Here is a 16,677-nt window from a genome sequence, read left to right as displayed (position 1 = left end):
AATGAAGATAATCAATTCTCCAACTTGTCCTTTTTTCCCTTCTGAGATCCATACATGTACTATTTGGCATGCGTTCATAGAATGTATGCAAGGTACCGTAACTCTTTCTGGGTAGAGCTTCTAGGGTGGTACAGTAACCACAGTGAAAAAACACTCCACTTTTCGAACTAAGATGTGTTATAATAATATGACACACTTCATTCTTCTCACCACTGTTTATTATGGGAAAATACTATCTTCATCGACACTGGTGCTAAAAACACAAATTTTATTAAATTGAATTAATATTTTGTTGCTGTTAAGTTCATGACAAATTATCATTGATGAGAAAAATACATTGGGATTAAGTCAAAAGAACATGTTGATTGATAAGATGTGCAAAAAAAGTATGATTTTTACAAGATAATTTGTAAATTTTATTTGTCTTGAATTTGCATTGTGTTTGAATGTCCCTTAGGGTTTACAGTGCAACGTGCCTTACTGTGGCCACCTAACAAACTTTCACGTTGACAACTATTTGTAAATACATCAACTCAAGAACACATGCAATGGTGTTTCAAGGATGCTGACGATTTGTGGATAATCTGTAAAAAACTTTGTTAGGTGGCCATGGCAAGGTGCATCACACTGTAAGTGTTGTGATAATTGTTTTCTTTGTTTGTTATCACTAATATTGCCAGCATTGTTAGTACCATAATAAATAGACCTGTTAGTGATGTACATAATGGCATTACTAGTAGAAGTCCCTTTATAAGTAGTGTAAAAAAAATTTTAAAGTTATTAATAATTTCAAATTTTAGATTACGATAAAGTTTGCCTTCATGTTGTATAGTGAGAAAAAAAAATAAGTCAAAAACCCATCACCTTTTTGAAGTAAATGAAAAATAACTTTTTTTAACCTTTAGTTTCAGTCCTCCCACTAAACGCTTTCCTGCAAAAATCTTATGCAGATACCAAGTGCAACAACTAACAAAATTAGGATAATCCAAAAAACGTCTTTCTTATTTTTCCCCGAATCTTCTTTCTTTGGCAAACTGCGGGACTTAGTAGCATAAACAACATTTGCTCGAGCATCTTCAATGGCCTTTTTAGCACCTTGCCAGGCATTAGGCCCCATGAGACGGAACTGAGGTGGGGTACAACCATAAAAAAAGCACTTAAAGGCCAAGGCAGGGTCATGGATTAAGAGCCACCACAAATCTGGTTTACAGCCGACCTCAGCAGCAATTTCATCAGCATAAGGAATGTAGTCAACCTGAGTGATCAAAATTTAAAAAAATAAAAGTTACTTGAATGAATTAAAGTGATTGCTTTTAAAACAGGATAAAACTAAGGGTGCGTTCGATTGACCGTATTCCGGAATAGGGAATACATGGAATGTAAGTTAGAAATCCTTCGTTCTTACAGAGATTCACATTAAATTTGTCAAATACCGGTATCTGCTAAAACGCTATTTTAAACATATCTTTATTATCCTTGCTGCTTCGAAACGCGCCAAACATATCGTTTTAATCATCACTCCACGTATTCTTATTCCGGAATAGGGTCAATCGAACGCGCCCTAAATTAAACACACAGCAACTGAATCAAACACTAAGCAATCAAATGTCCAGAGAACATATTTCAAGTCTACCGGTAACCATTAAAATCCCATTGCTGCAGATATAAACAAAAAACCTTTAATGAGAATTACTGATAAATACTAAGAATGCCTGTTCTATGCAATGGCTAGTTTGAAACATGTAGCCTGCCTTATACTACCAGCTATCCACTATTTTTGCTGAATGGTCTCTATGGAAGTATCTTGGTGTGAGTTGTCAACTGAACATGAACCTACTACTACTACCATTATCAGCAATACTACTGCTATGTTGCAATCATCATTACATAATTTTCTACCAGATAGAACACATGGCTTTTGTTTAACTCAAGAGAAGTATGTTATTTAAACTGTGATTCAATTTGGTTTAATCATTCTATCAGTAAAGGTAAAGGTAAAGGTACACGTTATTTAACGTCGGAAGTTCCTTTACTCTCTAGAGAGTACTCTCCCAGGAAGCCGACGGTGCACTCATTTTACCCCCCTCTTTCCATCAGCGCTCCGTTTTAAGGGTATTTAAAGCTACTTAGGCTACACTGAAAGGAAAGAAGTCGAAGCAAGGATGTGAGATCCGGGGATCGAACTCAGGACCTTATGCACCAAGGCCGCGCACTAACCGACTGTGCAACCCTTGCTCCTGAGAGTAGAGAGTAGAGTTTGACTTGCCTATCATTTTACACACCCATGATTCAATAATGACTTCATAGGCCGGGCAGTCTGTTGCAAAACAAACTCTGCACCAACCTACCTCAGCATGACTGAACACATACCTGTACAGTGTGTCTCTTGCTAGCATAATACCTCTGTGCCATCTTTTTTCTTTTCTTTTCAATGTGATCCATCATAACATCCTTTGAAGGAAGAAATTTCTTACCACTGAAGACTTGTGTTGCCCAGCGTGCTTGCAACTCTGACAGCGGGAAAATAGCTCCAGCAGGTTGAACGCAGCCAATAACTGCAAGGGTTGGTTTGGAGAGATTTGGAGTAAACACGTATTTGTATAAGTCAACTTTGTTGTCACTCACAGGTAGAATAGATTGATCTATACACTTAAACCCTATCTTGTATCCTGTACAGAATATGACCACATCCACGTCGCGCAATTCAGAGCCATCATCAAAGACAGCTCCTGTTTTGGTAAAGTGGCTGACATTAGGCTTGACAACAATGCCACCTGTGATAATGCGATGTGGAAGGTCATCATTGACCATCCCATGTTGGCTCATGAGTGAATGTTGGGGACGCAGAGAAAATACTTCATGATCAAATCTTGAGTTTAAAACTTTGGTAGAGAAGAATTCAACAGCCTTTATTGGTAAGATACTAAAGAACCTAGAGAATACTGCTTGGTCGAAAGGTTCTCCATTTTTCCACATTCGTGACAGAACCCAGGCTCCTCGGCGTGTGCTAAGGTAAACTTGTGGGGTATGGCGGCTGAGTTCAACGGCAATGTCACCTCCAGAGTTACCAATGCCTATTTGTAAATAAAAAAAAACTGGTTAATTCCTCACAAGTACAGTAGAAAAGTGGTAATTGTCCGGTTTTTGCAAGAGGGGGATCTCCTTCGAACATAAGGGTGTCATGTTGGATGGTATCACCTTGTCTTCAAAATGTGATGCTTTGAAATCAAGCTAAGGTATTTCATTTGCAGTGCATGTACTCAATTTCAAAGAAGATTTATCTTCTGATCATGATGAGTGATAGGAATGTTCATTCAACTCGTTAATCAATTATGAAGGAAAACCAAATGAAATGTTCATTTGGTTAATGTTTTATTAACTGTGTATATCTGATGCAACATCAACCAAATTGACATAAACTTTCAGTTGGATTTTCTTTGCCAAGATTCCTCACACTCCAAAAATAGTGGCTGGGTGTGGGCATTGTACTAGGTGTGGTTGGTAAATGCACAACTAAGGAGGCAACTGATGTTCTAGGAATTTAATATGTTAAATTCAATCCTCTTCCATCCAAGTCAAAATTATTCCTTTTTGATATGGTAGTTCTGGCGTTTCAATAATTCCCGCACCACTCGAACCATAGTGTTTGTGGACTGGGGCTAGCCTGGTTTAGGACTTGGTAGGTTCAATCTGTTCATTATACCCAATTTCTTAATTTCTTCTTTATCTTTTTCTGTCATGAACCGGGCCAAAGTCATTAGAATTGTCGAATCAACTTTATAGTGTTGTGTATTTCTGGATTTAAAATAATGAAGAATGGAGCTTTGCAAGTGTCCATGAAGTCAATGGTCGCCAAATACTTTCTTATGGAAGAGATGGCTGTTCTTGTCTCAAAGAGATAAACAAGCTCAAGTTTGATGATCTCCATCGTTTGAAGGAAAGAAAAGGTGACAATAATTTTTGTAGAAGCCCTGGAATCCTGTTCCTCTCAACAGATCGACTAAGTTCACGCTTCTCCATGAAAGGCAACAGACTGTGTGTAAAGCTAGTGAGGTTGGCCTTAGTGCCAACCTAACAAAGATCCGTCCTTTATTAGAACATGCAAGTCCTATTGCCTGAGGGTGTCTTACATACGAAACCCAAACTTTAAAACAAGTTGTAGGGAACGGAGAACTTGAACTTCACTTGAGGTAACTCAAAAAACCAACTCTAGGCCTAGTGTTAGCCAAATTGAGCGTTTTGGGTTACGAAAACGAAGACCCTATGACCCCAGAAACTAAAAAAAAAGTAACCCAAAACCCTCAATTTGGCTAACCCTAGGCCTAAAGTTGGTTTTTAGGCCTAGAGTGTCACAGGGCCAATATGTAAATCCGACAGGAAATGAAGATGTCCGGCCACACATGGAGCGTGGTTACTCAGTAAAATATGGCGGATCACCCAGCTTTCACTTTGAAACAAGTTGTAGGGAACGGAGAACTTTAACTTCACTTGAGGTAACTCAAAAAACCAACTCTAGGCCTAGTGTTAGCCAAATTGAGCGTTTTGGGTTACTTTTTTCAAGTTTTCAGGGTCTTAGGGTCTTCGTTTTTGAGAAACCCTATTGCCTGAAGTGGAAAATACCATAATACTCTTTGTTTGTTTCCTTTTTTTCTCTTGGGACTTACAATGGTCCCAAGAGAAAACAAAAACAATACTTATGCAAAATGTTGGAAAGACAAACAAAGAGTATTATCTTATTTGGGGAGGTCTACCCGCATGTATACCTAGCTGCTGAAATTGAAAGAGTTCAGGATGGATGTTTGAGAAACCTTGGTCTCCCTAGGGAGGCCTTGGAAACTCTAGCCCATAAGAAGAGATACCCAAGCTAACAAAGAACTTGAAAAAGATTGAGGGACAGTAAAAACTTTGCACACTTATTTCCGACAGAGATATAACTGAAAACAACTACAAGCTAAGGAAAAGGAAACATACATTAACAACCTCACAAACAAACAGACATGAAAATTGATTTTTACCTAGAGCTATAAAAATTATGCAATTAAATGGACTCCTTCAAGAAGTATTTTACATTTTAATCTTACATGTCATAACTCTATTTAGATTTTCATACTTTTTTGTAAATAATTCACTACAGATTTTTGATGTGCTCAATTTAAGTTTCTTATTATTATCATCATCATCATCATCATTATTATTAAATGATCTTGCAAACGATTCTGGTGACGAGAAAAAATCTTAAGTACGGATACGAGAGCAGGTACTCAATCTAATAAACAAAACTCGGCTCCAGAGCAGATATTTTCAAGCAACAGAAAGAAGCATCAAGTACCAATGCCGGTGGGACAGCAGTTTGGACTCCCTGGTCCAGATATGCTAGCGGATATCGACCCCCTTTTGTGGATTTGGACTCCAATGAAAATGAGCTTTCAATGAGCAAGGTAGTAAAATTCATAATTAAGTAAAGTACGATCGTCCGGGTAAGTGTAGTCCTGAGAAGGACTGCTTGACCCCCCACCATTTCCAGCCACCTTTATGCCAAAGAATCGATAACCACTCCAATTCACACTAGGATTCCTACCAAACCAGATTCCTGTTGTGTTTGTCACAATCGTGGTCGTTGGCGATCATAATGTCCTTTCAATTCTTTCACTTCCCGCATGGTCAAGGACAAGCCATCCACCAAAGCCATTTCCTAGATGTTCCTAATATAAACTTTTTTCTCTCTCACAATAATATAAATACTAATCAAATTCCAGATCGGTATTTTCATTTAAATAGATTAAAGTGATTGTCAAATTACGGTACTTTCCTGATAGCCAATCATCGATCAGTTTATCCTTGTCTGGCATTATGTTATCACCCGGAGGGGGGGGGGGGGGGTACTTTAGGAATTTCTGGGTGGGGATGTGCCGCTGGGACCCTGGAACCCTTAGCCTATACCAGAGCTAGTTCAGCTGAATTTTGCTACCCTATACTAGAGTAAACTCCCACATATTTCAGTCTAAATACCGATACTTGACAGTTAATAATATCCAGAAGAGTTTCATGATAGCCATTTATCAGCACTGTTGAGGCTGAGTTGCGTAAACTTAAACTTTGCCGACTCTATGTTTTTATATTTTTGAGCGGGAATTTCTGGTTTCCTTAGTCTTGATAAAATCTTCAAGCAACTGGTCAGTTTCGTGAAAAATGATACCCTATTCTAGACCCAAACGCTCTGATTTATATACCCTATGCTAGAGTAAACTGCTTGAAAACAGTACCCTTCACAGTGGCACATGCCTATATAGCCCATATTCCCCCCCCCCCCCCCCCCACCGGGTGTTATGATAAGTCAATGAAACTAGGTGCTTCAGAATTTATTGTAGGCGTTGCGTGCGAGGATTAAAAAATCCCGTTTGTGGCTTTCCTGATAGCCAAGCTTGTAGAAAGCATAGGAAATAGTATGAGCGCAAGTGCATTCCTGTGATTTGTGGGCACGAGTAATGTTTTGCAAATTCTCAAAACTGCACGAGCATATCTCCGATATCTCCTCGATGTTCTGTCACGCATGCGCAATGAGACCTCAGTGCAAATTTCACTTGCCACTCTTCCTTCATTCTGTTTCAAATCTTTCATAATAATGGCGGCAAAATAAAATATTCTTCTGTTTTAATGGTAATAAACCTTTACAGTCCCGTTACGAGGAGAAAATTTCAAAAGAATATTTGTTTAAAAATCAGGGTAGTAGGTCTACCTAACATAAGTAAAGAAGAATTTTAAGGTGGTCACCATTTATGAAAGTTCTGGACGATTCGACGACGAGATCCGTGCAGCGGTTTCCTTTCCAACTCGCAAGAGAGCGAAATCAAGGAAACTTCTGCCAATCAGCGTCAGGTTCCTGGCAGCGTACAGTTCGCGCGAGAAAAGGGCCCTTTGGGAACCCCTGAAAGTTATCACCTTGCTTAATTAAGGACAACATTAATCTTGTACGTTGCCTCCGTTAGTAGGCCAAGCTGTTTCGCTCACTCACTGTGTTCGAGGTGTGGCCAGGATCACGACACGACCATTGTTTGCTTCTCTTGACTAGAAACGGTAGTCGACCTCCGAGTTTGATCCAAGTAACGAGGCTTGTGTCAAACTAGCATTTTGGATAGCTAACGTCGATTCTTTTAATCTTCACTACCCCTGGACTCCCGCATAAACCGCCAGCCAAATTAGTCCACTCCAACGCGTCCGATCAAGCATATGGCTCTTTCATTGATTACGAGCAATTATGACTTTGACGATTTCACCTTAAATGATTAAATCTCTCAAACGCTCGATTGCAAATAGGGCCCCACACGTACAGTTGACAGGTTTGCCTGTAGTTATAACGCCTAGCTCCCGCATTATAATTCTGGGTTTTATTAGTCTGACTCCGAAGCTGTAGCCGCTTTCACCCAAATCTAGGAAAACGGAAACAATGGGATTTACTCTCCGGTATCTCTTACTATTAGAGTTATCGCTCATGCTGGAGCTTGTAACGCTGCGCACTTGTTCTTGCTACGTGGAAGTCATCACATTTTTCGGTGGCTAACTCAAAAACATGGAACGAGGAATGGGCGAATCGGGAAATCTCTAAAACTGGGAATCTATGAAATGGCGAATCCATAAAAAACGGGGAATCTCTAAAAGGGAGAATCTCTAACTTTATTGGAGGCAGATCCAAATTGTGAATGCAGAAATTGTGCGAGGTGTAATAGCTTTCATGTGTGTTAAACACATTCCGTGCGAACCACGTTCAACTTATTGTCCGAGGACCCAAGCCTGCTGTGCGCTCATTTTAAATTTTACGTTCTAGAGGTCATTAACATTTACGCGCACGCCCCTTGACTCCAGTAAAACTACGAGTATAACAGTTTAGCCTGTAAACATGCTCCGTAATGGCGAAGAAATAACTTGTTTTTGATTTTTTCCCGCGTTATCTTCTAATTCTCCGGAGCTCCGCTTTAAGGCCCTGTTTACAAGCAGGTAGGGTTACCCTAGCAGAAGGGTCAAAGATAACCCGGGTTTACAAGCAAAATTTCACAGGTAGGGTTACCCTACCACCCGGGACAACTTTGCGTGCTTGATAACCGCTAGCATCGCAAACACAATGGAAACCGCTGAAAAGTTGTCCCGGGTAAGCGAGTTGTCCCTAGTAGAGCGTTTACAAGGCAGCTAGGGTTACCCTAGCGCCAGGGTAACCCTAGCTACCTTGTAAACACGTCGATGAAAAAAAGAAGAAATGTGTGAGTGCTAGGGTAACCCTAGCACTAGCGTTACCCTACCTGCTCGTAAACAGGGCCTAAGATTCGAGTTCACACCATGAGAAAAAAAAATTGACATTTCATTCATCTGGATTTATGTGAATGAAGTCGGTCATACCTGGCTGAGATAATTGACGGGAGGGATCAGCCTTACCCACCTAACAATTCATAATATGATCTTTCACATCTACAGCGTTCTTTGTTTTGCGACGTTGAATATCGTGAGTTTTTAGACCTGCGATCCAAGAACGGTTTAACAGGTAGAGCGGTAAATTAAGTACAGGAACTATCTGAATAGGTAGTCTATAAAATATAACTGCAGGAGCACATGATTAGGAGCTTGCGTCTCCCATACAAGCCCTATGAGTCAACCTTTGCGTGTATCGTTCTTTTTTTACAACGCCACGAATTCTTCTGCCCTGCACGTACTGTTTAGAATGACCAGTCAGAATTAAGTTATTAGGGTGAATTATTAGGGTGCTTAAGCAACGATAACGGCGACGGCAACAAGAACGTCACAAATTTGCATATTTAGTGGGCAAAAACAATAGCTTTGCACGCTCTGCACGTGCATTTTTCATTTTTGTCTATTTCTTTGCCGTCGTCAGCAAAACAACAACGTGAAACAGCCAAATTTGAGGTTTTATGAAGAACGTCCAGGTCAGCACTTGAGTATAAATTTTCATTTTCTTTCCTAAATTAAGTGCCGTTCTGACGAGTGTCATTTTTGAGGAACTACTATACTCTTGTCATACTAAAAAGGTTGAAATAGTCACGTATCGATTAAAATAACGCGAATTTAAATTTTGAGACGACGACGACGTTTGAAGACAAAACTAGCAAAAACTATGTATGCAAATCGTGCAATTGATATGTAAACGTAGCCTGCGAGCAGGCCCTCCGAGGGACTGGGGTTGGGGGTAGAATGAGGGCCTGCCCGCATGGCTTTGTATTTTGAATGTCGCGTCCAAATTTTGGACGCAAAATACTGATTGGCTGAAATTAAATTACCTCGTGACGTCACCATTGACAAGCTCCGACAACAAGAAAGCCTCTTCGCTTCGCAGAGATGAGGTGGTCAGAAATGCGTCTGAGAAAATTGTAGAATGTTGCAATTTACCATAACTTTACATAATTAAAGGTCGGGCAACGCGATGCAATGGCCTCTCTACTGGAAGGAAGGAAGTTCTATCTCTGTTATCCACAGAATTCGAGAAAAGTCTTATTTCCCAACTGTTTTTCGTAGCGGCCAAAATACGAGGGCGACTTCATGTCACCGTGGCTGCCTCTGTTGCTGATTTAACGATAGAGGAACTCTACACGATTTTAGCAAGTATTAGGGTAAGCCGAAAAGGCAGCTCCACAAATGATTGCTCGATCTCCTCGTAACTCCGCAATACTCCGATACACTTGAAAACAAAATATTCCAATTTTCAAATTATTGAATTAGTAAAATACATATCTATAACCACAATTGAAATAAAATGGTGTAGGTATTAGAATATCTGTCTAGTATTAAACTGTGATGTAGCAGTTGTAATGTCTGTATTTCATTAAAATAAATTTAAAAAGATAATTCCGCTTCGCTTTACCGAAATTTGGCAGCAGTTGTGGTCGACGAGTCTCACACAGTGGAGATGCGGTCAGGGAAAACGAATGTCTCTATTACGATTCCCGTCGTTTGAAGTTTGTGTGCTAAATTTTTCCCTGACGAACGAAACACTTTTTCCGCGGAAGGAACTTCGACGAATTACCGTACTGAATATTCAGCTACGCTTTACAGCATCAGCAATAGTTGTTAGGCTTTTCTGGCGAAGGCTTCCTTCCTTTACAGTTTTTTTTAGTTTCTGCCTTGGGCAAATTGAAATACACAACGCGTGGGTTTCTGTTTTCTGTGTTTTTTTTCAATGTTTACTTCTGGTGCGCGCTGATTGGCTAATTTTTGACAGCTCTCTCAGCGTGACATCAGGAGGCGGCATTCAAAATTCAAAGGGATGCGTGCAGGCTCTCCTTCTCTCCCACCGAAGAGAGAGACCCTGCTCGCAGGCTAATGTAAACGTAGTGTAAATGCTTTATTTATAGTGGAAGTGCACTTAGCTATCAAGCTAATTCACAGGCACCGCACTTTTAAAAATTTGATAAAAACATGGTGAGATTCCCAACTGGCTGGCAGAGTTAAATCCGGGATAATCGGAAACAAATCGAAACCAGGGGCCCGTTTCTCGAAAGTCCCGAAACTTTACTGGCCATTTTCGGGTGTCACAATTCCCTTTGTATCTCAAGAACGGAGAGGATTTAAATCGTCAAACTTCACACACATTTTTCTTTTTACTACCTTGAAAACATGTTAAAAGGTCGGCTTTCCAAAACAAGCTGTTGGCATTTTCACAAATGGCTTTTCAGGCCCGAAAGGTTTTCGGGACTTTCGAGAAACGGGCCCCAGAGGTTAGAACGGGATTTGAACCCGGAGCAACCACATGCAAACTTAACGCCCTAACCACTGGTCCACGCATTATTGACACGGCAGGCAACATTTTGCCCTTTCTAGTCGTATTGATGTTAAGTCAGCTTAAATGAATTTAAAGTTTTCTTTGGCTTTTATCAGTAAGCCAAAAAGACATAAATAGTTCTGGTGGTTTGCCGCATTTTCGCATATTTTAGAGATTCCCCGGTTCCCTGATTCCCCGTTCCCTCTCATAGGCAATCATTTTTCGTTCACATTGTACGGCGATCGCATCGTATATACTGGAACGACTTGTTTCCCGATTGGGTGTTTAATTTCTTTCCAATTTCACTCATCAGACTGCGAGATTCACGTTTTCTACTTATGGAACTTGTTCTTCAAGGTGGCCACTTTGCATCCGAATTTTAAGAAACCGAGGGAAACAATGTGTTACGTTTATTCTCTCTTGACATATCAAATCCAAGTTAGGTCCCTGGGACCCTCATATGACTAAGGGGTTAGATACTGCGATTCCCGGTTTTAGACGAGTTTTCAGCTGTCCTGTTTACACTCTTTCTCTTTCCGACTCAGTCACCCAGGAAGATCAAAGAGCCTCTGCTCGCAGGGTATCCTCTGGTACGCAGGGTAGGCCGACCAATGTTCATTGTGTAATAAATTTCTTAATTTTCTGGCCAGTTATTGCTAATTACGTCTAAAACGAGCTTTGCTTGGTGACCAAACATGCTGATGTTGAAGTGAGTGGCCAAATGGTTAAAACATGTTTGATCTAACTCAGATCAAACTCCACAAGCAAAGAACTATGGGTCGCAAGTTTCGTAAAAAAACACGTGGATAATATACAAGCGGCTGGGCAAGCGTGGTACGCATGCACGCGCCAAACGTGTTTGATACGGTTGGCAAAAGAAACAAAATTTCGCCCATCAAACACGAGAACTAAAGAAATGTTTTAAGTTGTTTGATCGAATGTTTGATGGCCAAATTTTATCCAAACACGATCAAACAGCACTAAAAAAGGTGGCCAAACGGTAAAATACTTGGTCACCAAACAATGTTTGATGTTGTTTGGTCGCCAAACATTTCCCGTTTGGCCCGGCCCTTTAAACAAACGGGGTAGACAGTTTCGAATTGTAAGGCCTCGTAGGATAAAGGGCTATTCAGATGTTTCAGAAGTTGCGCTATGGTTCCTACTTAGATTTCTGCCAATTGCTTTTTTCCCTGGGATTTATTGCCGCACTTTTCTCTTGGCCTCCGTCTGAAGAAAATACCTTAGTTTTAAACTGCCGTTTAGTTTAGCTTTTCATTATCTATCCCACAGCTGGATGATTTTTCATAACTTTTTTTGTAAGTATACTGTTTACAGTTCACGGTCTAATCCGTCAAAGTAAACATAATGGTTCCCTTTGCATTGTGTACTGCATGATGTAGCTAAGGCCTGGTTCAGACGTCGTGCTTCTGCCGTGCCGAACTCAAAGGAAATTGTCATTTCCATTTAAGCACGGCAGTAGCAGGACGTTTGAAACCATTAAGCGCGGCACGGCTGACTTAGGTTGGTCACGACTACTTAGCACGGCAGGACTTGCCGTGCCGCACGGCAGTAGCACGACTTGGTTTCAAACGGCGTGCTATTGTTGCGCCGAACTCAATTCATAAATGAATTTAATGTACTTTGCATTATTTGCATACTATTACGCTGGATGAATGGTTTGTTTCGTCTTTTGAATTTGGTGCGACTGTATTAGGTTCCAAGTTTGAAACCGCTGTGGTGCCATCGTCGTGCCGCTGCCAAGCCAAATTCATTTGAGTTCGGCACGGCAGTAGCACGACGTTTGGAACAGGCCTAAATTTAGTTTTATTAAACTGAGTAAGTTCACCTACACCGGTTGTCAGGGCTGCCTCCGACTCGCGTAGCCGTTTTATTGGGACATTAGAAAAAATTCCTCTGGCACCCCGGGTAACGTTTACCCGATCTAAATTATAACTTATGTACCTTGTTTTCTTTTTGCTGATAGATGTGAGATCGTCTTAAAATAATGTTAAGTTTCAAGAACACCACGGCTTCAAAGCGCCAAATTGGGAACTCCCACCCCTCCCTCCCAAAAGGTGATCTTTACCCTAAAGCAAGGTCGCAAATCTGTACGTTGAAACATTCTTGGCGCAAACTACCCTGAGTGCCGGAGGAATTTTTTTTCCAAGGTCCGAGACAAAGCGGCTACTCGAAACGAAGGCAACGCAACCAAGGACAAAAAAAAAACCCTCTCGTAGCACGAACCCGGAGCCTCAGTTCCATGAGGAAAGTTAGTTCAGATTTCTCGTCAAACCACTTTTGGGCCACCAAACGTAATGAAGTGCATCACCGAACATTCCTGGAAAAGTGATTACAGTTATGGCTCTTCTCTTCAAGAGCTTTCATAATTACGGAGCATTTAACGATACTGTGCTAGGTTGCGTTTTATTTGAGGAGAAGAACAAAACGTTCTTGTCGAACGTGTTTTAAAACAGGATTTCATAAATAGAGATGATTTCGTAAAGTGCAGATTGGAAGACTGCGGCAATTAAGGCGCCGTTATACTGTGAAATGTTTCGTGCAACTTGTCTCGCGATGTTTTGGCGATATTGTGGCGGAACAGGTTGCACGAACTGCAACAGCCAAAATCGTTGCGAGACAAGTTGCAAGAGCCGTTGCCGAAAGTAGAATTAAGTTCTACTTTTCGGGCAACTTGTCTCGCAACTATTTTGGTCGTTGTCCGGCCATAAAACATTGCGAGACAAGTTACACGAAACATTTCACAGTGTAACAGCGCCTTTAGGGCCGTTTATACGAAAAAAATAATCCGCGGCTTATGATAAGGCGCGAGCGCGATTATGATAAGACGCGAACTGGGTCATTTAATAGAGTGCGGCTCACATAAGACGGGAAATGCTGGTATAAATGGTTCGTGGCCAACTGGTCCAATCTGTTCCTTTGCGTTATTCACTGCTCGCGCTCGGAATTTTTCTCAGGCGAATGGACGGGAGCAAAAAGGAGATCTGGGACATAACAAAACAAGCGCATGCGCAGGAGCCGTTCACGGCTTGAGCGACGGCTTGAGCAGCTTGAGTAGATTTATACGAACATTTTCGGGGAATGAAGAGGAATAATCGAGTGTTCAATATTCCATTATTCTTACTCGAAAATTTTCGTTATTCCGTTATTCCATCATAGATACTCTTGTTTTTCGGCCATTTTAACTTGATCAAAAACAATAAACAAACTGCGGGGATAAACATTACAATGCACTTTAACTTGACGTTTCGTATGATGCAACATACATCTTCAGAAGTGAGGGTTGAACAAATTTTACAAAATTATATGTGACGGTGTAAAACTTTAAAAGCCGGAGACTAGTAATTTGATTAAGAACAACGCTCATAACAAATAAATGTAATATAAGCAGTGAAAACTGGCTTGTTTAATTGGTTAATAAAGCCAGAGTTTCTCACCGCCAACGTTTTCGTGCAACGTTGGTTTAAGTTCGCGTATTAGTAAAGTTTCTTTTATTGTACAATGTAAATCAGATCTTCCATTTGCCAAGACTTCGAAATGGTCCCACTTGATGTTGTGACCAGTTTTGATTGAATGATCAGCAACAGCGGAAGTGTAAATCAGTGTTGCCTGCATGTAAGGGCTCTGTAGTGATTTCTGGTCAAGCAAACGACCTTTCGTTTTACAAACGCAAATGTCATTGCACTCTCAACAACAGGCTTTGTACACAATTGTGGATTTTTAAGATCTACAGAAACGATCTTTGTAGGGGAAAAGAGACTTGATTCGGCGGGTGTTTAGAAATATCAACTTAGGAGAACTGAAGCCAAAAATCAAGTAATTTCTTATCACTTTATTTCAACAACTATGCATTTTAAAACAATTTCTCATAATTTTTTCCTTCTCAAAAGACATGTTAGACGCATAAAAACAAGCTTTTCAAGCGATAGTTGGCTCAAAATTCGGCTATGGTACGGAGGCTCAGAACTCCCGTGCCATACTTGTTCTTGTCAATCGGAAGGGAAGTCATTTTTGGCAAGATTCCGAAAAAAGATTAGCGTTTTAAGAAGCCATAAAATTGAAAATCTGCTATGGACTTTGGCTTTTGACCATATGATTTGTAGAAAACTGACACCGTGGTCTTTTCCTACGAACCTCGTATAAATGCAGAATTCGAATCCGCCTTTAGCCGTGCAATATATCAATACTCTATGGAAAGATAAAGTTCCATATTTCAATTGCTTGTTGATAAAATGGTTTACTGTGCGGTGTTTGATTGCAACAACGACTCAAGAAAGACAACTGGTATATCCTGTCATTGCTTTCCAAAAAATTAATACAAGATTTGAGAAAGCGTGTGATAACTTTACTTTGAAAACCCAAATAGGATTACATCTCTTTTAGGAACTGTGGAAATAGGATCTAAAACATTATTCTGATGTTTTCTTACGATATCATTTTACATGGTAAAAAATAAAGCCTCCCGGGTAACCGTTTTGGAGTAATAGCTTCTTAACTTGAGACGGAGTGGATGGATGTTGAACAAATGCGTAAACAGCGGTTGGTAAGAGATGTAATCCTTGTTTTACCAGGCTATTTAGGTTTTCAAAGTGAAATTATCACACGCTCTCTCAAATCTTGTATTAGTAAGTTCTGTGGTTTTGTTTCAAAACACCCGCCGAATCAAATCTTTTTTCCCCCAAAAAGATGGTTTCTGTAGATCTCAAAAATCCAAAATTGTGTGCAAAGCCTGTTGTTGGGAGTGCAATGACCTTTACATTGGTAAAACGAAACGTTGTTTGCATGACCGGAAAACGAATCCTTACAGAGCCCTTACAGGTCACATTTACACTTCTGCTGCTGCTGATCATACGATCAAAACCGGTCCCAACATCAACGGTGGGACCATTTTGAAGTCTTGGCAAATGGAAGATCTGATTTACATTGTAAAATAAAAGAAACGTTACTAATACGCGACTTCAATCAACGTTAAACGAAAACGTTGGCAGTGAGAAACTCTGGCTTTATTAACCAATTAAACAAGCCAGTTTTCACTGCTAATATTACATTCATTTGTTAAGAGCACTGTCTTTAATGTGGTTAGTGGTCTCTTTCAAAGTTTTACACCGTCATATTTAATTTTGTAAAATTTGTTTAAAGGGGCTAGGTCACGCTATTTTAGGTAATTTTGTTTAATTTTGTTAATTATGAGCTCTAAATGTCAAATTGGTAGAGCAAGAGTCTTTCATTTGCAAAATCACGGCCACATAACAATTGAGAAAGATTTTCCAGCTGTGTGAATGACATTTTGATACAGACGGACATAAATTTGAAAAAAGGTGGGCCCACGTTTTTCAAATTTACCCAAATTCAATCCATTCCAATCCTCTCCGGTTTTGTCCATCCATATCCCTTCTTGGCTTCCCTGTGTTTTGTTAGAGATCTTCTATAGTTTTGCACAGTTATTTTGATATTTAGTTAATTCTATGACCATTCGATCAGTGCTGAAATTGCCTAAAATCGCGTGACCTAGCCCCTTTAACAATCAATTCTGAAGATGTATGTTGTATCATGAGAAAAGTGAAGTCAAATGCATTATAATATGTTTATCACCTCAGTTTGTTTATTGTTTTTGATCCATTATTCCAGTAAAAAAAGAACTCATTATTCCATTGAAAAAATCTACTTACTCCGGTCCAGAAATCGATTATTCCAAAGGAAGTCATTATTCCGTTATTCCGCATCACAAATTTCCGTTATTCTAATTCCACTGAGGCTCCGGGCTCGTGCCACGAGAGCTTTTTTTTTTCATTTTTCGGTCGTTGCCCTCGTTTTGATTACCTTGGAAAAAAATTCCTCTGGCACCCAGGGTTGGCGCGAACGTCCTTACGCGCAAAACAAATTTCAGCTCCTCCGGGTCA

General features: G+C 40.2%; 1 protein-coding gene across 1 annotated transcript in view; it reads right to left on the bottom strand.

Moving 5' to 3' along the window:
• Positions 1 to 251: 251 nt before the first annotated feature.
• LOC137975115 (flavin-containing monooxygenase 5-like) overlaps positions 252 to 16,677 on the bottom strand; it is a 17,197-nt gene continuing 771 nt past the window's right edge. Inside the window, exons 2-3 of the mRNA XM_068822178.1 lie at positions 2,371 to 3,074; positions 252 to 1,255 (exon numbers count right to left, since the gene is read on the bottom strand). Of these exons, the coding sequence (XP_068678279.1) occupies positions 920 to 1,255; positions 2,371 to 3,074 (1,040 nt within the window). The 3' untranslated portion in view covers positions 252 to 919. The remainder of the gene's footprint in view (positions 1,256 to 2,370; positions 3,075 to 16,677) is intronic.

This window comes from Montipora foliosa, chromosome 11, assembly GCF_036669935.1.
Source record: "Montipora foliosa isolate CH-2021 chromosome 11, ASM3666993v2, whole genome shotgun sequence".
NCBI classification, from domain to species: domain Eukaryota; kingdom Metazoa; phylum Cnidaria; class Anthozoa; order Scleractinia; family Acroporidae; genus Montipora; species Montipora foliosa.
This window is presented reverse-complemented; position numbering and strand designations above follow the sequence as displayed.